Consider the following 24,187-nt stretch of genomic DNA (forward strand, 5'->3'; position numbering starts at 1 on the left):
GCTCTAGTGCAGGAGTGTGAGGTTGCTGTGAGCTAGGCTGACGCCACGGCACTGTAGCCCTGGCGACAGAGTGAGACTCTGTCTCAAAAAAAAAAAAAAAAAAAAACACATTACCATCTTCTCATGAGACTTTATTCTGAATACAAATTGTAATTTTATTTTAATTAAAAAATTAAAAAAAAAAAGAAGTGCCTGGGTGGGAGGCTCTTCCTGGCATCCCTTAACTCTGTTATGAGAGAGGTGGCCTGCTCCACCTCTGTGTTCGTGCATTCGTTCATTCAGCAACACGCTGTGCGCCTGCCAGGTGCCAGGCCCCGTGCTGGCCTCTGGGTGCTAGCAATGAAGAAGAAATAGTTCCCGCGCCACAGAGGGAGGCGAAGCCACAATTACTATCCTGTGTTCCAAATGCTGTGATGGAGCTATCTGTGATTTAAAAAAAAAAAAATAGTAGCAAACGTTTATTGATCATTTACTATGTTCCAGGCACTATCTTTTCACTCCATGCTGACAGCTCTGTGCAGTAGAGTCCTAATTTTTCAAATGAGGACCCTGGGCCCCATAAGATTCTATAGTAGCACACTCTAAACAGGAAGGAGTGAGACAAGGCCGTCTGGGGTAGGATGGATGTCTAACGCTGAATTTTAAAGAAAGGTTGAAGAAAGTCCAGGCCGAGCAAAGTGAGGAATTAGGCATTTGAGCAAAAGGAAGGCAGGCGCATGTGCAGAGAACCCTGTGGAAGCGGTTTGTTGCGGCCAGAGGGCAGATCCTGAGCACAATATGGTGGAGACAGGCCGGGTGTTAAACTGAGGCAGCAGACATGCCTGTCGCATCCCCTACCCCAGCCTGTCCTCCCGCCTCAGCTGGTTCCCGGGGCCGTGGCTGAGATGCCCCCTGCACCATCAGAAGGAAACGCAAAGCCAGACCCACCCTGCTTGATGCCTCCTCTCTTCCCGCCCCACGGCCCCCAGGGCTGGCAGCGTGGCAGAGGGGACAGAGCAGAGGGAGCCACAGACCCACCAGCCGTGCTCCAGGGAAGGGCCCGTGCAGGCTGCCTGGGCCCAGCCTTCTCCACCGGAGCAGCTCCCAGGGGAGGGCTGACCTCTCAGAGGAAGAGTTTACTCCTCAGAAGGCCCTTCCTTGTGTTGAGCTAAACCTGTCTCCCTGTCACTGTCACAGGTCCTAGGCTGGCCTGTGGGCCCACTTGAGGCACGTCTGTTCCCTCTTGCCTATGGCGGTCTTCCAGACACTCCAAGAAATAGCCAAGCTGTCTCCCTCCCTCCAAAGATTCTCGAAGCATGCAAGCTTGCAGGCCCGGCGGGGCAGACAGGACCGGTGGATTTGTTCAAAGGGCCTTCAAGGATTCTTCCTATCTTAGGAGTCTATGACCCATGTCAGAGAACAAGTGCCCCACTGCCAAGGCTGCTGGCCCAGGGGCTACAGGTGGGGACCAGGTTGTCCAAGATACAACCATGACACCTGGCCTCACACCCAGGGCCACGGCTATGAGAACATGGGACAGAGCTCCTTGGATCCTGCTTGTGTGGTCCTCGCTAAGTGGGAGGCTCTAACTGGAGCTCCCAAGGCCATGTAGAGGCTCCTAGAGGTTTTGAGTTTGTTTCTTTTTAATTTACCTGTTAAAGTCACAAAAAAAGGTGGGGGGGAGTTTGGTATTCATTGCTGATGAAGGTGTGAGAAAACAGGCATTCCTCACATACTATGATGAGAGTGAAAATTGTTATCTAGAGAAAAAGTTAGCAGGATTTCATCTAAAGCCCTAACTTTTGATGTATCTTAATTCACTAATGTTACCTGTAGAAAATTGACCACGAAATTAATTGTGAATATCTGCCAAGACCTGGCTACTGCAATGGATGCCACATCCTTATTTCTAGGAGAGTAAGATCACAAGTACCCTAATGTCAATCAATGAAAGAGTAGTTAACTAGAGAAGGGCATATAGCCATGCTGTGGAATATTATGCAGCCATTAAAATGGAGAACAAGATGAATACCTAATGATGCAGAAAAAGTTCATGATACAGCAAATATAAGAAACAAGTTCCGAAAAATAGAACACAATCAAGTTGACTTATGGGGAGAAAAAAAAATAAAACACAAACACAAAACTAACTTATAGGGTTAGCAGCCAGGATAGTGGTTAGCTTTGCCAGGGTGTGGCTAAAGGCAGCACCAAGGGATCTTCCAGAGTGTTGGTCTTATCTATTTCTTGATTTGGGTGCTATTTATACATGGGTGTGCTCAATTTTGGAAAATTCCTCAAACTAACAACCTATGATTGGTGCATTTTTCTGTCTGTATCATGCTTCAATAGGAACTTTACTCAAAAAAGTATGTTAATCTAAAAAAGAGATATGAACATGTTTGATTCCAGTTTAAAAAAAAAAGAGAAAACAAATATATAATAAATGTGTATGGTCTGACTGTGTGTTTTTGTATATGTGCACATATATTTTAATATATATGGGGTGTGCATTTATGTGTGTATATATGTTTTGTGGTGTGTGCTTGTATGTTATGTAGAGAGAGAATAAATATAAGCAATGAAAATTCTCAGAATTATTTATACCAAAATGTTAAGAGTGGTATTACCTGTCTGGGGAGATGTATTAGCCTATATTAGTTATCTCTTGCTGCATAATAAATCATTCCAAAACAGAGCGGCTTGAAACAGCAAACACTTATCATCTCAGACAGTTCTGTGGATCAGGAGTCTGGGAATGGCTTCACTGAGCATCTCTGGTCAAGATCTCCCAGAAGGCTGCAGTCATACCAAGGCTTAACTGGGGTTGGAGAATCTGCTTCCAAGCCCAACATGTGGCTGTTGGCAGGAAGTTCAGTTCCTCTCCATGTGGACCTCTCAAAGGGCTGCTTAGGACTTGTAGGAAGAGAGAGAGACAGACACACAGACAGACAGAGAGGGAGGGAGGGAGGGAAGGAGAGAGAGAGACCCAGAGAGAAACTGCGGAGCTCTAGAACCTGACCTCAGAGTGAAACGCCATCACTTCTTCCGCATTCTGTCAGTCACACAGGCCAACCTGCTACAACGAAGGAGGGGACCACACCAAGGTAGGAATGCCAGGTGGCAGGATCACTGGGGACCATCTTACTGGCTAGTGGCCACATGGAATTTCTTTTCCCCTTCTGAATTTCTTCAATTTTTTACCATGAACATAGTATGTATTAATAACAAATTACAAAGAAAAAAGCTACCAACTGCTTGCCAGAGCACTTCCTTAGCCCTGTTGTTTATTTTTTGTCTTCCTTTACCCACCTCTGGTTCCTTCTCCAATCCTCTTTCCTCCTCGCCCTGTCACGGCCTGGCCGAGGATTGCGTCCTATGCCCGGTCCTCTGGCGCCATCTAGTGGCTTCCTGCAAAACTGCTCCCATTTGGAGTCAGGAAGCCTCACCTGCCCGCAGGACTTTTGATAGGATGTACCAGGTAAAGCCCAGGATCTCCTGTTTTTCCTGAAAGGCCCCTTAGATCTTCCACATTCAGCCCCATGTGGAGCTGTGAAACCACGAAAGGGACAGCAGGGGTGTCAGAACTTGTGGGAGCCTAAACCTTCTCTGTTCTTCCTGCCCACTCCTGCTCGATCCTTGCTGACCACTCAGCCAGAGCAAGAAGGTAGCGCCGTGTTTCCTACAGCTCAGAACCTCACCTCCAAACATTTAACTTTCATTTTGAATAAACTGCTAGCAATAGGAAGTGCTCAAAAAACAGCTCATTTTTTAAAACTTTGTAAAACTTGACCAATATATTTTCAAATATGGTGTAGCTTTGTTTTTTGTTTTTTGGGTTTGAGGCAAGGAGGGAAAAAATGCTAAGTTTTTAACTAGTTAGTCTTAATAAGTACTCCATAATCACTGGGAGAAAGTAGAAAATATAGGCAAGTAGAAATAAAAATAAAAGCCACTCATAATCCTACTATTATCTTATTCTAGAGTTCCTTCTTTTCTTCTATGCATTTATTTAATTTTTAATGGTATTATTCGCTAGTATAGTTCTATAAATTGCTTTTCTCACTTAAGCCTTTACACTTTATAAGATCACAGGTGAGCATTGATTTTTTCCTCCCCATGATATCTGTTTCTAGGCCATTCCTGGGTAGTTTTTGTCAAACTGAATGCTGACAGCCAAAGATACTTGAGCACTGTGCCATTTTGCAGTTTAACCTGGTATTTTTAAAGTATGCAGATAACAGGTCAGCAATAGAATTTGAAGGTGTCTTTTTTTTTTTTTTGAGACAGAGTCTCACTTTGTTGTCCAGGCTAGAGTGAGTGCCCTGGCATCAGCCTCGCTCACAGCAACCTCAATCTCCTGGGCTCAAGCGATCGATCCTCCTGCCTCAGCCTCCCGAGTAGCTGGGACTACAGGCATGTGCCACCATGCCCGGCCAATTTTTTGTATATATATTTTTAGTTGGTCAATTAATATCTTTCTATTTTTGGTAGAGACGGGGTCTCGCTCAGGCTGGTTTCGAACTCCTGACCTTGAGCAATCCGCCCGCCTCGGCCTCCCAAAGTGCTAGGATTACAGGCGTGAGCCACCGCGCCCGGCTGAAGGTGTCTTGTCTCTCCTGTCTCCCCCAAACCCATAGAGTGTACAGAAGAGTTCTAAGCCTGAATCAAAACAGGAAAACTAAGCCGGGTGCGGTAGCTCACACTTGTAATCCTAGCACTCTGGGAGGCTGAGGTGGGCGGATTGCTCGAGGTCAGGAGTTCGAAATCAGCCTTGAGCAAGAGCAAGACCCCGTCTCTACTATAAATAGAAAGAAATTAATTGGCCAACTAATATATATAGAAAATTAGCCGGGCATGGTGGCGCATGCCTGTAGTCCCAGCTACTCGGGAGGCTGAAGCAGAAGGATTGCTTGAGCCCAGGAGTTTGAGGTTGCTGTGAGCTAGGCTGACGCCACGGCACTCACTCTAGCCTGGGCAACAAGTGAGACTCTGTCTCAAAAAAAAAAAAAAAAAAAAACAGGAAAACTAAGGATATTTCTCCAGCCCAAGTGCTGTCTCTAAGGGGGAGGCCCAGGAGAGCTAACTATACCATAATCTTTAGTGAAGTCCTCTGGAATAGAGCTATAGGCAACATTTCTTGCTGTTCATTCATCTCCTGGTTCATAGGTGGCACCTTCTTGCTGTGTCCTCACATGGTGGGAGGGGCAAACAGGCTCCCTTCGGCCTATTTTATAAGGTCACCACCCTCCTGACCTACTCACCTCCCAAAAGGCCCCACCTCCTGCTACCATCCCACTGGGGGCTAGGATTTCAACACATGACTTTGGTGGGCAGCAGGGGACACAAACATTCAGAACATAGCACTTGCCAAGTGACCATCATCTATTTCCTAAACCACTGCTAAACTAGAACTGTGACAGGCTTCCCTTCTTCCAATCTTCCCTGCTTTTGTATGTCTGGTTGGTCCGCACAGTGACCAACACAATCATGACACTCCCCTCTTTCAAATTCTGGTGACTTCCCACTGCTCATAGACGAGAATCCCATCTTCTTACCATGGCTTATGAGCCGGACACCATCAGGCCCCTGCCTGCCTCTCCGGCTTCACGATGTGCTCTTAGCTCCTACCAGCCATGCTCCACAGACCTCAGTCTTCTGACTGTTCTGGGTCTTGGCATGCTCTAAGCCTTCTATATGGTGTCCTCTGCCATCCTGCCCATTCCCTCCTGGGCTGATTTCTCCTCCTTCTAGCCACAGTGTGTCAGCAGATCATGTCTGATTGCTTTTTAATTTCCTGTGTCTCCCATTGGCCCTTATATTCCACAAGGGCAGTGATCATATCAGGACCCACTGCCAGCCCATAGTAGGTGATCAATAAAAATTTAAGTTGATAAATGAACAGCCACCACTTACAGGGTGTTTAATATGTTCCAGGCAATATGCTAAGTGCCTCAGCAGCTTATGGCATCAAATTTTTACCCATGGTCGTATATGTAAAAACTCTGTCATTGTTTTTCTTACTGAACTTACTCACCTTACTCACTATCTGCTGAATAGTAGGGTCTGGGTCTCTGGGAACTTCCCAGATGAATGTGTGACTGGCAGATGACATCAGGGCTCAAATCACTGTCTAAGGCTTGAGGCTCTAAACTTCCTGGGCTTTAACAAGATGTTAACTCATGCACACCTGTTTAGGGCTGTGTATTCAACAAGCAACAGATCATGCATCCCCAAAATTCAACACAAAGTATGGCTCTCTGCTACCTAACACTGATCAAAAGTAGAAAAGTTCTGTGGTTTCCATTTAGTCAATTTAGGTAGAAGGAGAACGAAAGCTCAGGACTCCTGACTTCTGGACTGGCACCATCCTTCGTACCAACATACATCCAGAAGCATCATTTTGAAAGCAAAATACTTTCTAGCTTTAACCAGGGAGGTAATTATGTCCAGAATAATTAAATCATCATATGCCCCAGATGTGTGCTTTTTGCCTAATTAGAAAAGTAATTACAGGATGACCCGGACAGACTGAGGGATACTATGCCTAGAAAATTGACCTGATTTCATCCAGTTGTTTTCACAGTAAACAACTCACGAATGTGCTGGAATTGTGACTAGGTATTTTGCACTCCAACATTTAGCCATAGTCTCTTCTCTCCAGAGGGAGGAGGAGGAGAGAAGAAGAAAGGGAAGGGAGAGTGTGTGTGTGTGATGGGCAAGCCAAGCTCCTTGAAAGAAAGCCCCGGTAGGACCCCTGCCCGACGGGTCCACTGTCAATGACTGTGAGGATCTGTGGGACTGAAGGCCAGGGCAATGTGTAGGCCACCTTTTCCAAAAAGAACACCACCTTGACTAATCAGATTACTGTGATTATGTGCCAGGCTGTGTGGGGAATGCTGCAGCCCTGCTGACCTTCCCAAACCTTATTTATATAAACAGCCCCCAAAACATGTCCACTTCAGAGCACTGACTTCAGTTTGTTGGAATCTGTGTTCCTGGTAAGCCATCCTTCAGCTTGGTGTTCAAATAAAGTCTGCACTTAACCATATTTCCTGAATCTCGTTATTTAAGGTCGACAATATGTATGTGTGTGTATATGTACACGGGTGAGACAGTAGTACAACCTCTATGGAGATCAGCATGGAAATTTCCCAAAGAACTAAAAGTAGACTTAATCATTCAATCCAGCAATCCCACTACTGGGTATCTACCCAAAGGAAAAGAAATCATTCTATCAAAAAGACACCTGCAGCCCTATGTTCATCGCTGCACAAATCACAATTGCAAAGATATGGGATCAACCTAATTGCCCATCAACCAAGGAGTGGAAAGAAAATGTGGTGTATATATGCCATGGAGTACTGCTCAGCCATAAGAATGAAATTATTATGTCTTTTGTAGCAACTTGGGTGGAACTGGATGGAGGCCATTATCCTAAGTGAAGTAACTCAGAAACAGAAAAATAAATGCCACATAGTGTCACTTGTAAGGGGGAGCTAAACTATGGGCTACACAAGGACACGCAGAGTGGTTGGTATGATGGACACTGGAGACTCAAAAGGGGTGTGGGAAGAGGTGGAGTATGAAAAAAGTTCCTGTGGGGTACACCGTACACTATTCAGGTGATGAGTAAATAGTCTCATTTCACCACCATACAATATGTACATGTAACAGATTCAACTTGTACCCCTAAATCTATTAAAATAAAAATTTAAAACAAGAAAGGTGAGATAGTTTCAGCCAACCACATAGGTAGTCCTAGAGCCACCTCAACCCTCCCCACACGTTCCTCATATTCTAACCACCAGAAGCCCTTACTTACCATTCTCCAAGCAAAGCCTGTGCTTTTTTTTTTTTTTTTTAACAGAGTCTTGCTCTGTCACCCAGGTTGCAGTGCAGTGGCATCATCATAGCTCACGGCAGCCTCAAATTCCTGGGCTCAAGCGATCCTCTTGCCTCCGCCTCCTAAGTAGTTGGAATTATGGGCCTGCACCACCACACCTACCTAATAATATTGTAGAGACAGGATCTTGCTATGTACCCCAGGCTGGTCTTGAACTCCTGGGCTCAAGTGATCCTCCCACCTCTGCCTCCCAAAGTGCTGGATCACAGTCATGAGCCACTGCACCCAGCCAAAGCCTATACTTTACTGCCTGTACCTTTTCCCCTTTTTTATCTTCCTGCTAAAATTGTTTAAGACTCAGCTCAAATACTACCCAACTCATAATTCCTCTGGGTCCTCTTACCTCTTCCTTTCAACCTCCTCTGGTATTTATTTCTTGGCTTTCATTCTGTATCTGCATGGGGGCTGGGGGGGTCCACCCAGGGACTTTAGCTCCACTCAACTGTCTCCCTGATGGGCCTGGGAGGTGAGCTCTGCCACTGTCCAAGCTCCCTCCCTCCCTCTCTCCCCCGAGAGCTGGGTGAAGTGGAGAGCGCGCTGCTGCAGATCTTGACATGTGCAACTGCAGTGCCCGTTGCGTGGGCATGACGAGAGGGTGCGTCAGGACGTGAAATGCAATCTTCCTCCGTGTTTTCACTAACACACTAAAGATTCCATTCACATGTGTTGCTTGTCTGTCTCCTCTTATCAGCAGTGTGAACTCCACCAAGGCAGAGATTTTGTCCGTCGTGGCCCCCTTGAACCCTCAGCCACTGAGGCATAGCGCCTGGTACAGAGCAGGCACTCAATAAATCATTGAATTAATGTGTCTCAGGCAAGAGGAACAAGACAGATCTCACAACAAAACCATCTTAAGTCTGCAGAGAGTGTGCATCAGGGTATAAGGCAAAGAGATGAAGTAACAACTACGCAAATTGCCAGAGTATCCCGGCCACTCTAGGATTCTCCAAATCCATCGACAGAAGCCCGCTAAGAACCCTGGGGACATGCACGCCACCACCAAGTCTGTCCCTGTGCAGACCCGTGTACCTATCCCTGAGGACACACACACATCTTAAGATGCACACGCACTTTTCCCAAGCCTCCTCTTCACTACATTGCCCTGGATGGGTGTTAGGGCTGAATTGTACCCCCCACCCCCCCAAAAAAACTCATATACTTAAGTCCTAAACCCCAGTTCCTCCAAATGTGACTATATTTGGAAAGAGTGTCTGTAAGGAGATAATTAAGGTAAAATGGGGTCATTAGGGTGGGCCCTAATCCATTATGACTCATGTCCTTATAGGAAGAGCAGATTAAGACACAGGCACACACAGAGGGAAGACCATGAAGACACAGGGAGCAGATGGCCACCAACAAGCCAAGGACAGAGGCCTCAGAGAAAGCCAACCTGCCAACACCTTCATCTCAGACTTTTAGCCACCAGAATTATGAGAAAATGAATCTCTGTTGTTGAAACTATCCGGTCTGTGGTACTTGTTATGACAGCCCCAGGAAAGTAATGCCATGTGGACCCCAAAGGGAAACGTGTTTTTGTTAAGGATGCCCCAGCAGAAGGCAGGCTGGTAAACTGCTCAATAAATGGAACAGACACAAAGAGGGGGAAAAAAAAAAAAAAGAAAGAAAGAAACAAAGGCATAATGCATTGACATTTTTTATATTTGGTATTTGTAAGTCTTTAAAAAAATTTTTTCAGGCCATTTTTTCCTTAAAAAAAAAAAAAAAGCAACCAACAGCAATACTCTGTACAAGTATAACAAACATTAGAAATATGCATCATTCCAAAATAGTTACAAGAAAATTACAGTTTAGAGTCCACATCAACACATCCTATTCATATGTGCCCCCAGGGAGAAAAAGCTACAGTATGTTAAACACACAACCGCTACACAGTAGTCTGAAAACCCAGCACTTGGACTTTGGAGGCAAATTAACATCAGTCACTGAGACTTATTTAGCTCAATAAGCACGATCAAGCACTTCAAAAGAAAACCAGGCTTTTGCATCCCAGGTGAAAAATAAACATGACCCAGCTGCATAGGTGACCCCCACCGTCACCCCTGGGGGCCTCCTCCGACTCAACAAAGCACAAATCCAGTGAAGTCGATCAGGCCAAAGCCTGGCTGGAGGTCACAGTGTGGCCACGGTGGACAGACACCAAATGCCATTTCCTACTGGTGCCCATCATCATCAGATTCGATGCTGGAGGCAAAAGGTCCTTGTTCTTGGGAGAAGATGTCAATGGCCCAAATCCCCCAAACCAGCCGGCCACCCTTCTTTGGCCCTTCCGCTGACAGCCAGCCACACTGGCTCCTTTTCCGGATGCCCTCACCAAAGACTGAGCAGGGGGCTCCCCGAATCCACTGGACTCTCCAAATTTTAGTTCACTGTTGCTGGGAGCGTCCGACAGAGCTCAGAAGCACCTTCCTCTTGCCACCGAACCCCAGCCTGTGTGTCCTTTGTATTTACACACTAATCCCTTTTCAAGCACTGTGCTATAAATACCCTCACCACCCCCACAGCCCTGGCCCCAGCCCTCTTCAGGATGCAGGGAAGCATCGTGACCTTCGTGCGACCTGCCCATTTGGAAGCCCCGACCTCTCCCCACAAGACTTCCTCCGGGACAGCTGGGGCTGCTGCCCGTTTCCCAAGCCCACACCAGCCGGAAGGGAGGAGGGCTGCTGTGCTTTGCATTTTTATACAATATGTTTACAATTATGTTGCTTTAATCTTTTAAAAGATTCTAATCTTTTAAAGGATTTTTGAGGGACAAGTCCCTTAACTTCTCCATGGCAGCCATGTGGGCAGGGCAGGGCTTAGGATCCACGTGGGATCTAGACACCGTGATGGTTTTGGACAAATAAGAGGGGAAGGGGGCATGGCCCACAGAACTGCTGCCTGGACAGGGACCTCTGAAAGAAGCTATGGGCGTCTCTGAGACCTGCAGGAGCCAGGGACAGACCTGGCTGTGGTCTGGAAGGAAGGTGCGGTCTGGAAGGAAGTAATCCGCCCAAACCCAGCTACACTCAACACCCCCTGGGACAGCGTGGCTTCCCTAAGTCACACCTCCAGAGCCGAGTCCCCTCTGAAGTTAGGTCAAGAGGACCCGACCTGGCCTGGCCAACCCATTCCTTTAAGGACCTGATACTAAACAAGCTGTGTGCTACCAAAAAAAATGCAAAGGATTCAGCAAAAAGTGCAATTTCCAGTGGAGGAGTAAGATTCTCCCCAAAACATGCCACCACCATGACCTCTTATTTTAATCCTCTCAGTACCTCAAAGGGAAGGGGGGACAAAAGACATACAGCACGACACCTGGGACCCACATCAAGGGCTCTAAGTACACGGCGGTTCACCCCTTATGACCAACCTAAAATACCCATTAGCACGTCCAGTCAGTTATCAAAGTGCCGGTGAGGTGAGGAGCGTGGCAGCGTTGGGAGACAGGCCCCCAGACAGAGGTCAACAGTGACCAGGGCACTGGGAGAGACCTCACTCCAAGAGGACACGCGTGTCCTGTTTCCAGCAGGCTGCGTGGCTGTGGAAAACGGCCACAGGACCCCAGGGACTTGGTTCTTCCTTCATAAAACCTTGTACACTTCATTGTCTATTGGAGGATAAAGTCAAAATCTTCTTCAGAATATAACCTGAGCCACAATATAAAATAAAAAGAAACAAATCCTTTCATGTAATGCCTTGAGAAGTTTACAGATTATGTACCAATAAAATAAACCCACATAAATTCTGAAATGCTTGGTGCATACACACCTGAAGCAAAAAAAAAAAAAAAAATTAATCTACATTTAAAAAATATCAAAGTAATTACAGCAGCAGTATAGTGAAAAGAGGTTTTAAAAATAATAATTACATCTTTGATACAAATTCAAACTTTGTACACCTCGATTCATAGGAATGACTGTTTTGGAGAGTTTAGTGTATATATATATATATATATATATATATATACACACACACACACACACAGTAGATTCCAATATGTGTCACTGCAGATAGAGACTAAAGCCAGTGGACTTTGGGGGAAGAGGGATTAATCTGACACTGAGTTCACACTGAAGTGTTCACAGATTGCCACGCTGTTAAACTCAACACGCACACATGCACACACGCACATACACAGACACATACAAAATGCCAACCTGAGTAAAACGTTACTAAAAACCTAGAGCATCATGAATCACTAAGTCACATATTGCACCTTTAAATAATCCTTCTTACCAAATACAGAAATGAGAAAAAGAATGGAACAAAGACAAGAAAAGGATTTATGTTACCATACGATCCCTCGGCTTCTCCCACTCCTACCCACAGAGATTCTCAAGGTGACGTTCAGTCTCCATTCCCACCCAACCCATGGGCTCAAAATGTTGCCAACAGAAGAGTCTTTGGAGAAAACTGGGAGGGGAAAAAGGAAGGAAAAGTGGAGCACAAATGCACAGGGGGGTGGGAGAAGTGGATTTGGGGGCAGAGAGGCCTCCTCTAACCAAACGAGAACAGGAATGTTACTGAGAAGGCAAACCTCTGATGCTAAGCTACTGCTTAAATATTCCATATATTCCAATTATGAGATTCAATACAAAAATAGAGACATCTACTGAGTTTTGCCTGTGGAAGCATAATTCAGAAAAGGCACATGTTCAAATAGAAAACCCACTCGGAAGAGGCGACACATGCCCCTCCCTACACGATAATCATCCGCAATTAGGTATTTTCCATCAGCTAGATCCCAAGATACAGTAGGTAAAAATAGACTTCTGATACTTAAAATATATTCAACCCAACACAATCCTGGCTTTAGCATGTGAATCATATAAAATAGTCTTTTTAAAAAAAAAAAGAACCTGTTTTGAAAAAGAAAAAGAAAATCATAGCTCACTTTTCCTGGTTTTCCACAACTCTCATAAAAAAAAAAAAAGTGAACTCATCCCATTGGTAATCAGGAATGCAGTTGGTTTGCTCACCACCCATCCACAGCCCCCCCCCACCCCCGGCAACCCCAATTTCTCCTTGTCATGTTTTACATGTGCAGCATCACGCCCTCAAAATTAGTTCTAACGAAACAGAACAAAGAATTAAGATATTAGACATATAAAAACATGTCAACATCGGGGCATGCTCCTTTGCTGTGGGTGTGGCGGTCTGGTGAACTCCAGAAAGGTTTTCCTTTGGAATTAGGAGATGTAACCATTTGTCTTTCCAAATGTGGTCACAGGCGCGAGGTTTTCATAGATTGTCATTGCGGTTGTGTTCTGGTAGATGAGATCTACTTTTGAGTCTTTCTGGGATCTAACAATATCCAAAACACACTGGTTGAGGAAAACATACTGGTCCTAACAGAAAAAGGAAAAAGAGAGCAAATGAGCGCAGGTCCCAGAGATAAGCACCCAGAATTATTTTCACAGATCAACCCTGACCCCACCCCCAAACGCCATCCATCCACCTAACAGCACACAGTTTGAGTGGACATGTTTCAAGAGGTAACAACATTCTGGTGAAATCCGAAACCACAGAGAACAACACTCGCCTCATCAAAGATACCCGATCAGAGAAGCACACTCCACACCCCCTCCCCAAGGAGAAGCAGCAGAATTGGGGGGAAAGGCAAAGGAATAATGTGGAGGAAATAATGCACACATATATTCAAACCATAAAAAAGCTCCAGCAAGATTTCCTTGGCTGGTGAGGCTGTGCAGAACGAGAGTAAATTGTAATTCTCAACCAAGGAGGTGAGTTAAAAGGGTATGATCGGGTGCATTTGGATGGGGACCACCTTTAAGGGAGTATTACAATCTGGCAGGTGGCCATTGTAATAGAGAGAGAAGAGATAAATGCTGACACAGAAAGACATCCATAGTCCTGTAAGAGGGGGGGGGAAATCACGGGAATGCATTATATATAAAACAAGATCCATTTTTTTCCAAATACTCCCCATGCATGTGTGTGTTTGTGTGTGTGTGTGTTTACAGATGTATATAAAGAGGCCTGTAAAGACATATGCCAAGCTGTAAATATTGGCTACCTCTAGAGAGAAAAAGTAACAAAGAAAGATATATTCTATGTAGCCCTGTATTGTTAAATTGTTTTAATAAGTATTGTTTTCAGAATATTAAAAAAAAGAGAGGTGAGAAAAGAATTTGGTGGCAGGTTTAAGATTTCTGCGTTTCTCAAAAAAGGATAAAAGATTGAGAAATACTACTCTATATAATAACAGCAGAAAAAACAAAATCTCTCTTCTGACCAACATGGGAGGTGAATTTCACTCTTTCCATCACAACTACGGACCTCACCCTAAAGCACACAATGTACCCAGGCCTCTAGAACATTCCCTGCCAGACTCAAAAATACAGCACATATTCATGGAGTTTTAAATCGGTGCAGGGTGACAGCCTGGTGCAGAATTAATATTCTGCTCTCATCCTTGTCAAAGCACACTCACCCCTTTCAGGAAGGCTACTTCCCAGTATGTTCCGCTGAAACCTGCCTCAGAAACATTGTTTCCCAGTAACATTTCAGGGAAAGCCAAATGCAACAGTCTTACAGAAATCATGCCACAGATAATTAACACGGCCAGCCATCCTTCCATAGCTCTGATAACTGACGTTCTTTAATGTTTACAAAGCTGGGTGAGGATGAATTGCTGTATTAATACTTAAGTGGCATTATGCTATGTCATATCATTCATATTTGATAAAATTGTTTCATTAGCTTATTTTAAAGATGGTCAGTCCTTCTTAGAAACTTAGAGTGAAGAACATCAGTTTTATGAATTTAAAATCCAGAAGCCAAAGTTTAGACGTTTCCTAAGGTTATTTGGAAAGTCAGAGGCAATAAGGTAAAGAATCCTGGCACTGGTTTGGTTTGCAGTTCCATTACTGGTATCAGTACTGCTTTGTCACTTGTATCAGGTCATTTAATCTCAAGTCAGTTTCAGGTCTGCAAAGCAATCCAGTGTTTCACAGCCAAGAGTCGGCAAGATCTGGAAGGGTGAAATATTTTAACCCAAGTGTGTGACATAATGTGACCTCTTAAAAATGGATGGGAAGGGTAGAACATCAAGCCAGACCCCGGCCTCACCTCTGTCTGCACCATTAAGGGCCTGTGCATCCGAAGGTCATATACAATCCCATACACATCCACAGTGTTCTCATTCTCTATCTGGTAGATCAGACGATCAATGGCAATGAAAGTGCCCGTCCTTCCAACCCCAGCGCTGAAAGAGAAAGGAAACACGCACATTACAGTGGGCTACCTCTCCCGCGAACCTCTCCAATTTCCCCAGGAGCGCAGGCGTCTTGCTTTCCTCCACGATCACGCTTTGAGAGCAATGCCCAGGTAAACATTCACTCAGGTGAAGCCTCAGCAAGTCAGACAGCACTAGCTTGGGACTCGTACCTAAGTCCCAAACTTACTTTTGAGTCAAATGACAGAAACACCTTGCTAGAGCTTCTTAAACCTCACTCCCATTCAAGTTGCCACCATCATCCAGGATAGCAAGTTTCATCAATTCATTTCCCATTGGGCAACAAAGCCCCTCCCTTCTTCTGTTCTAAATTCATTCCCTTTGCTTTAGAGCTAACTTATTGTCCTAGAGTGGGGATGGGGGGTAAACTTTTCCATAGAGGCCCAGCTAGTAAGCATCTTCAGCTTTGCAGACCATAGGGTCTCTTTCTGCCACTGTAGCAGAAACGCAGCCATAAACAGTACGTAAACAAATGGGCATGGTTGTGTCCTAATATAATTTTATTTACAAAAACAGGCAACTGATCAGATCTGGCCCATGGGCTATAATTTGCCAACCCCTGTTCTAGAGTCTCGGGGTTTAGGGAGTAAGTCCACGGTGCCTTATCTGAACCTTTCTCAAATTTCTAAATGCCTATTGCATTCCCTCTTATGACTTGCTAATGCAAAGTGCTCATAAATATGTAATTATTACATGTGAAATCTGTCCCACATGACCTGCCATCTGCGTACCTGCAATGCACCAGAATTGGCGATTCAGGAGGACTCTGCTTCATGTAGTCACGAACGAGGTACCGAAAGTTGATAAGCAGGTCAGTGGTGTCGGGAACACCATGGTCTGGCCAGGAGGTGAAATGGAACTGTCGCAGGGGATGACTTTCACTTGTTGGGATCTAAAAGCCAAGAAAAGGAGTTAGATTCAGAGAGAGAGGCTGCCTAAACCATCAGAAAGGCAAATGATACCACTGTAGGATGACTAGAGTTAACAATAATAGTTTCCAATAGCTAGAAGGAGGACATTGAAGTTTCCAACACAAAGAAATGATCAACACTTGAGATGATGGATATACTAATTGACCACTATATATACTATGTATGGAAACATCATTACATACCTCATGAAGATGCACAATTATTATTTGTCAATTGAAAAATAAAATAAAATATCCAAGTTTAATAGGGAAAGAAAGGCAAGAGGAACCAAGCAGAGCCTGAATACAATACCACACAGGGCAGATGACAGGCAGCTAACCAGGAGGGGTTAGCTAACTGGGAGTAGTTACCACTAAAAATCAGAATTTTAGGCCAGGCGTGGTGGCTCATGCCTGTAATCCTAGCACTCTGGGAGGCCGAGGCAGGAGGATCGCTCAAGGTCAGAAGTTCGAAACCAGCATGAGCAAGAGTGAGACCCAGTCTTTACTAAAAAATAGAAAGAAATTAATTGGCCAACTAAAAATACATAGAAAAAATTAGCCGCCAGGCATGGTGGTGCATGCCTGTAGTCCCAGCTACTCGGGAGGCTGAGGCAGAAGGATCACTTGAGCACAGGAGTTTGAGGTTGCTGTGAGCTAGGCTGATGCCATGGCACTCAAGCCCGGGCAACACAGTGAGACTCTCTCAAAAAAAAAAAAAAATCAGAATTTTACGCTTGTACAACAGCTGATAAAGTACTTGCACAGACTTTAACTTGCCCATCAAACCCCCACAGTATGCCCAAGAAGGAGGGTTTATTATCCTCTTTAAAGATGAGGCAGTAGAGATTCAGAGGAGAGAAGTGACTTCCCAACACTCATTTCTGACACAGCAGACATTCCTAGTCCTCTGACGTTGAGTTCAGAGCCCGTCCCTTCCCACCACAGCTGCCTGCCAATGACATGCTCACATTCTCACACCTGCACCTCCTTAGGGCTGTGTGAACCCCCTGCCCCAAGCCCACCTGGAAATGTCATTGACCGTAAAACCAAAAATAATTTACACAAATATGACTATGATAATCAGTGCCTTCTGGGCAGGAACTGCCTTGCAAGGCCCCACGTCCTCCAGAGAATCTAAAATATTGAGAATTGTAGGAGGTTGAGAAAGAGCCCCCAAAAACCATCCGTTTCAACATCTGACAGATGGTAGAAAGTGGACCCGGTCATAAAACAGTTCGGTATTACACAGACTGGGCTCCTACCTCAGACCGAAGCATGTACCTTCAATTGCCAGAACTCCACGCTGGCTAGGCCGGTCCCATCCCTGACTCAGCCGTGCTCATACACCCACCCCTGGGGAATGACCTTACCCATGCAACCCGCACCTGGACCGCAGGCATTTCCGTCTCCTTTATGACAGCCACCTTTATTGAAGCTCATTTTTAAAAAATGTATATTCATTAGAAGAGCAATGAATTTGGAATATTCAAAATTTGGAAAACAGGAGATGAAAAAAAAGGCGGAATGAGGGGAGAGGGTAGTAGGAAGGCTCATCAAATAAACTTAACAGTCACAACTTTAACCAAGAATATGCATCCAGAGAAAGAAACCAGCTGTGAGATGAGGGGGATGGAGAGGGAGGAAGCATGGAAGTTATATTTCTCAGTATTATCTGAGAAATACCAATATTAATGTTAATATTAATGTTAAAGTTAATATTAATACCGATATTAATATATGGTGATTTTATGAGATCTACCCATGTTGACTTCTTACTTACACTTTTCACTGTGAAATCTCTGATGGTCCACTCTGGAAGAACAACTTCTGATGTCATTGCCACAGTTATGTCCCCATAGTCCTGAGCTTGCTTGGAGGGCCAGTATTCTTCACATTTGGTCTAGAATAAAGTTGCATTTTTATAAAAAGATTCAGATCACACCATCTGCCATCACTAAAACCTCACAAAGGAAACCAGATAATGAAAACTGGCATCAGGGACTGAAGCCGTCCCTTACTTGGGTTCTGTTTGAACCTTAGAATTTTTTTTTTACATTTACAATTCCTGCCAACTCTTTTAAAATTGGGAGCTTTTCTCATAAAAAATCCAGATTTCTGGCTTCTCTGTAAAAATCAGAATCAGAAGATTTTTTAAACAGCAGACCCTCATTTCTACATGAAAATTGATTCAGAGCTGAGCAGCAGCTATCCCCTGACCTGGGACACCATCCCCATCCGGCTCCCTTTGGCCCCTAGAACAGCCACTCAACAACTGTTCACTGAGCTACTCTCGGATTGGCCCCTACCCCAGGCAGCTAGAAGAAAAGCGGACCTATCCCAATGCTTTCAGATAAACATCAGCTGTAATACAAACATGCCGATAAACAGGACCAAATTAAATCATTTTGGGTCTTTGATTTCTATAAAGTTGGTGGGCAGATGTGAACGGAAATAAAAACCAGGAAATGACTGCTAAGAATATCTGAATTCCCACTTGGCAAATGACTACACACTCACTCACTCTCTCTCTCTATCTCTCTGTCTCTCTGTCTCTTTCTCTCTCAATGTCCCAAGGTGCGCTCTACTGAGGGTGGTTTCCAAAACTGATCATCTGACTCACCTGAGAAGTTTGTTTTATTTTAAAAACAGATGCCTGGATCCCACCTCCAGTGATTCTGACTCTGGCCACAGGATCTGTATTTTTTTAAAGATCTGAGTTTCTAGACCACTGCTCTCAGAACGAACCCAGGACTTGGATACACATTGGCAAGCACCTGATTCCCAGTTCAGCCTCTCACCAGCTGTATTTTTGCTGCTACTTTATGGGCAAGTTCTTAAACGCTCTAAGCCTCAGTTTCCCCATCTACACAATAATAATACCTCGCAGGGTTGTTACAGGGAAGAAATGACGTATGTGGAGTATCTAGTTTAGAAAATACACTGGCTGCCTTCCCCTTTCACCCAGAGTCAGTAATATCCACCTCTATCCCAACTTAAGATGAACAAGCGCCCATCTAAATTCATCTTTGTGTTCACCATTAATTTAGCTACATCATTTTCGCTTGTCTAACAGACATTTATGAGATATTACATGTATAAGGCTCTGGAATCAACAGTATTTATAAAGTTTATTCATATGTATAAAATAAATGTTCTTTCATTTCCATAATAGCCTGTTCTCCTGATGTAAGAAGTGGGTAAGGAACCCAAGCTCTGCGTCACAGGCAACATGAAGACGGGCATGATCTCTGTGTATCTTTCCCTCCTCCCTCCCCAGCTCCTAGCAGACAACTTTACACATTCCAGGGGCTGGATAAACATCTTCCAGCTTAAAGTGAAATAAAGAACATTAAAAGAAATGCCTGAGGGGTTCCCACCATCACCTGAGAACTATCAGAAATGCAATTCTGTATTAGAAAAAGTGCAGGCAGAACCACCCTCCAAGTGATTCTGACGGACGTTAAAGTTTGAGAACCACCAGCTTAAGGACTCAACTCCTGTCTCTCAAGTAACAAACCTACGTTTAAAAAAAAAAAAAAGTCACAGAGCAATATTAGGTCTCATTCCTCGGGCACAGGATTTTTGAATTTGAATTTAGCATGTGTTTTTCAGTTCTCACATCCATTTATGGAAACATAGAATATTCCTACTGGAAGAAATCTTATCTTGGATGGGAAAGACAGCAGGATTTCCAGCCATCATGGGGGACAACGGTCCGGTCCACATTCACGAAGCTGTCGTGAGCAGCACCTTGCTCCAGGCCTGGCGGACTTTCCACGGCACTAACCCACCTCCTGCTACTTCCCAACTCCAGCAGCAGTGACTTCATAAACAGAGGGCATTGATATTTGCCCACAGAGTAACGACAAAATAGAATTTTTTAAAAAACGTTTCTCTTAAGGGGAAAAAAAAGAAAAGTTTCTAAGAATAAAAGTGCTAATATTTGGGCGGGGGGGAAGAGTGTTTTTTTTAAAGAGATAAGTGTTTTTTAAGATACCCTTCTACCACAATAAAAATTAATTTCATTTTTAAATTTTTTAAAAAATAAAAAAAAAAGATACTTACCCTTCCCTGTTCAACACATTTGGTCAACATAATAATGGCATACACATTTTTCTCCCAAACCATACGCCAAAAATCTTTTAAAGTGTTGGGTAAAGGTCCTTGTGTGGCAATAAAATCTTTCTTGGAGTGGTAGCCCTAAAAGTGGACAACAACACACATTCAACCTCAAAGAAACAAAGAAGTGCTCTGAAGGTTGCGTCAGAGTGACCCAGGGCTACGAGACCGTCCCCCACTTACAGGCATGTAGTTGGCGTTGATGTAGTCATCAGCTGAGTGGGTCTGGATGGAAAGTTTGACGCGGGAAATATCATCTGTGACATTAAAAGAGAAAAGGTCCTCATTAGAAGCAAATGTTTTTGTGAAGTTGTACACAAGAGAGAAGAAAAAAAGGACAGAATGGCAACACTGGGACTTGAGTCTTCGAGGACATACAGCCTGCCATTTCACACAGACGGCTGCATTTAATCCTCACGGTCACACTATGTGACCACGGCACAGGGAGGTCAAGCGGTCACCAGAGCAGAGCTGGTGAGTGGCAGGGCCAGGATTTGAACCTGGGCAGCCTGACACCAGGGCCTAATCCAGGCGTCCTCAAACTACAGCCCGCGGGCCACATGCGGGTGTTTTTGCCCATCTGTTTTTTTACTTCAAAATAAGATATGTGCAGTGTGCATAGGAATTTTTTCATAGTTTTTTTTTTTAAACTATAGTCTGGCCCTCCAATGGTCTGAGGGACAGTGAACTGGCCCCCTTCTTTAAAAAGTTTGAGGACCCCTGGCCTAATCTCTTAACCACACCAGGGACCTTCTCAGATGAAATGAACCTGTTACTATTGGCATCCTCGGGTGTCAGCCATGAGCCAGAGAATGTGCTACACAATTGTATTTACTCCTCAAAACCACCCCACAAGCCTTTACTGTGTTACACAGATGAGGAAACTGAGGGCTGCAGAGACTAAGTGACTTCTCCAAGTCCTTGTGTCTGAGGAAGGGCACTCAGAAATCAAGTTGAGTGTCCCGTCCACTACAGCAGGGCGGATACCAAGGTTATTAGCCTCTCCACCCCGCCTCTACTGCCATATAAACAAGTTGTTATAAAAAGACAGTACCAAATTCAAGAAGTAACAGAATGTATAAGACTACTATGAGTGGAAGGATCTAAAACACAAAATTCTCATATTTTCCAGATATTATTGTCATCTCAAACACAAACTTGCCCAGCCCAAGAAATGAAATAATGTTAGAATTCCAAGTGTCAGGTGGAGCCATAAGCAGCACCACCTAAGTGTCCCCGTCTTGACTGTACTATCTCACCCTCCCCTGGGAGAAATAATCGAACAACGCCAAATCCAGCCACCAACGCCTCAGTCTAAGGCTTCCCAAGGATGACAATACCCAAACACCAAATCCCCAACTCTCACAGATCCAAGGCCTCCACAGAATCCACAAGAACAGGCCCATCCTCCCCAGTTAACCTCAGCAGGGAGGTGCTGGGGCAGGTCCCAGCAGCCTAGTTTTTAAAACATTTCCCTTAGAACGTGGGCCGATACCCCTTGTCAAGTACACGGGAGAAAAATAGAGAGAAAGAACCCGGGAGCTAGAAAATGCTGCCTCTGAACACAAGTTAATGTTTTAGTTCAGAAAAGGAAAACATGGCTTTCAATAAAAAAGACAATGTCCTGATGTACAAATGACCTACAAAGCCTAGTGATTTTGGCTAAATCAGACCCTGGCTGTGATCTACTTACACTCCTCTCTGTGCCCTAATTCCCACCCAAAAGAGAGACCATGACGAACTTTCCATGGAGAGGTATTTACATTTCATCTAATGGTTGATGTAATAAATAATTTTTGTTTTAAATTCAATTTGCTGTTATCCCTGTTGGTTGGGTTATAGACATTGTTAATTCCCCAAAATAGGAAAGACTCTAAATATCACTCGTACTTGGCTATGATACACTCGGCCCAGCAGAGGTGTGTCTGGACAAGCAGAAGTGCGACTCCCTGTGCTCGCCCACTGCTCCCTCATTCCAGAGCTACAGAAACTGAAATAAAGGGGCTGTGTGTGAGACAAAGGGGTTAAGAGCACGGACTCAGCCTTTTCCCTGAATGAGCCAGACAGACCTGGCCCAAAGCCCAGCCTTGCCATTACTATCTGAGAGACCTTGGGAAAAAAAAATCACCTGAACACTGTGCCTCACTTTCCTCATCTGCAAACAAATATTCCACCACCTACTTGGTAAGGTTGTTGTGAGAATTAAATTAAATGCAATGCACCTACACACAGCACTTAGCTCTCAGTAGGTGCCTGATGGGCGGCTGTGGCAGTGGCTAGTTAGTATCCCTGGTTCCATCCCCCTCCTCCGTCCTGTTGGAGATGTGACGGCCAGTGATGGAAAGAAGGGATGATGCCGTGAATAAAATAACTTACAGGGCAGGACGTTATTGTAGCGATTCTTCCCTCTATTCTCAGCCAGTTCAGCCGCATATTTAGGTTGACTAATTCCAACAAGCTTCAGATCCTGAAAACAAAACACATGAGTTGTCCTTTTATTTAGACTTCAACTCTTATTCACACTGAGCACAGAGCAGGACAGAACGAAGTGGGAATGCAGAGGTGTTACGGGTGAAATTGTGCCCCTAAAAGATATGCTGGGGCCGGGCGTGGTGGCTCACGCCTGTAATCCTAGCACTTTGGGAGGCCGAGGCGGGCGGATTGCTCAAGGTCAGGAGTTCAAAACCAGCCTGAGCGAGACCCCGTCTCTACCAAAAATAGAAATAAATTAATTGACCAACTAAAAATATATATACAAAAAAAAAATTAGTCGGGCATGGTGGTGCATGCCTGTAGTCCCAGCTACTCGGGAGGCTGAGGCAGTAGGATCGCTGAGCCCCAGAGATTGAGGTTGCTGTGAGCCAGGCTGACGCCACGGCACTCACTCTAGCCTGGGCAACAAAGTGAGACTCTGTCTCAAAAAAAATAAATAAATAAATAAATAAAAAATAAATAAATAAAAGATATGCTGGGCCAGCTGCTGTGGCATGCACCTGCTGTCCCAGCTACTTGGGGGGCTGAGGCAGGAGGATCCCTTTAATCCAGGATTTGAGTCAGCCTGGACAACGACACCCTGTCTCTCTTTAAAAAAAAAAAAAAACATTGGATTTCTAAACTGCAGTACCTATAAGTGGGATTTTATTTAAAATGAAGTCACACTAGAGTAGGGTGGGCCCTTAATTTAATATGAGTGGTGCCCTTATAGGAGGAAAAGAGACAAGAGACGCCGAGGGGAGGTGGCCGTGGGAGATGAGGGCGCAGAGCAGACTGATGCTGCTGCAGAACCGAGGGAGGCCTGCAGCTGCCGGGACCGAAGAGGTGAGGAAGGGTCAGAGATTTAGGAGAAGGTGTGTCTACCGACACCTTGACTTTGGACTTTGGGCCTCTAGAACCAGGAGACAGCAAATTTCAGTTGTTTTCCGCCACTGGGTTTGTGGTGCTTTATTACAGCAGCCCCTGGAAACTAATACAGAGGTTACAATGAAAGAAAAGGGACAATCTTTGCCTTTCGGAAGCTCGCAACCTGGAGAGTGGACGGAAGTAACAGATGTTACAACAAGGCAGAACTAAACAAATGCTGGATGCTGGTAACAAGCAACAGGAACGAGGGCAGATGAAACAAGGCAGTCTGAGCACACGGAATTCCCGTCCTCCTCTGGGACCCGGGAAAGGCCTTGCGGAAGGCAGCGTCCGTGTGTGCTGAGTGCTGAGCAGGATCAGAGGGGGAGAGCAGAGACTCGGGGCGGCACAGGAAGCACGAGGGTGCTCAGACACCCTGAGCGAGGCTAGTCCCTGGGCTGGCTGGGGACAGAGCGTGGGGTGCCGAGAGGCAGACACTGCCCCCAAAGACCTTCCGCAGGGCATCACGGGACCCCACGAGCCAGCCCGCAGCACTGCCGTCAAGCCCCAGAGCTCGACGTGCCCCATCTGGCTCCTTTCCAGCTCACAGAGTTTCTAATTAAGCCAGTTAACAGTCCCCTAACCTGAATTCCCAGTTTCTATGTCAGTTTTC

The 24,187-nt window shown here is 45.0% G+C and overlaps 1 protein-coding gene across 1 annotated transcript in view; it reads right to left on the bottom strand.

Annotated features, from left to right (window-relative positions):
- Nucleotides 1–10,735: 10,735 nt before the first annotated feature.
- Nucleotides 10,736–24,187, bottom strand: part of PTPRJ (protein tyrosine phosphatase receptor type J) — a 155,645-nt gene continuing 142,193 nt past the window's right edge. Inside the window, exons 19-25 of the mRNA XM_076001866.1 lie at nt 22,552–22,642; nt 20,359–20,432; nt 20,122–20,256; nt 17,837–17,956; nt 15,875–16,035; nt 14,978–15,113; nt 10,736–13,233 (exon numbers count right to left, since the gene is read on the bottom strand). Coding sequence (XP_075857981.1) covers nt 13,075–13,233; nt 14,978–15,113; nt 15,875–16,035; nt 17,837–17,956; nt 20,122–20,256; nt 20,359–20,432; nt 22,552–22,642 — 876 coding nt within the window. The 3' untranslated portion in view covers nt 10,736–13,074. The remainder of the gene's footprint in view (nt 13,234–14,977; nt 15,114–15,874; nt 16,036–17,836; nt 17,957–20,121; nt 20,257–20,358; nt 20,433–22,551; nt 22,643–24,187) is intronic.

This window comes from Microcebus murinus, chromosome 4 (genome assembly GCF_040939455.1).
Source record: "Microcebus murinus isolate Inina chromosome 4, M.murinus_Inina_mat1.0, whole genome shotgun sequence".
Taxonomy (NCBI): Eukaryota; Metazoa; Chordata; class Mammalia; order Primates; family Cheirogaleidae; genus Microcebus; species Microcebus murinus.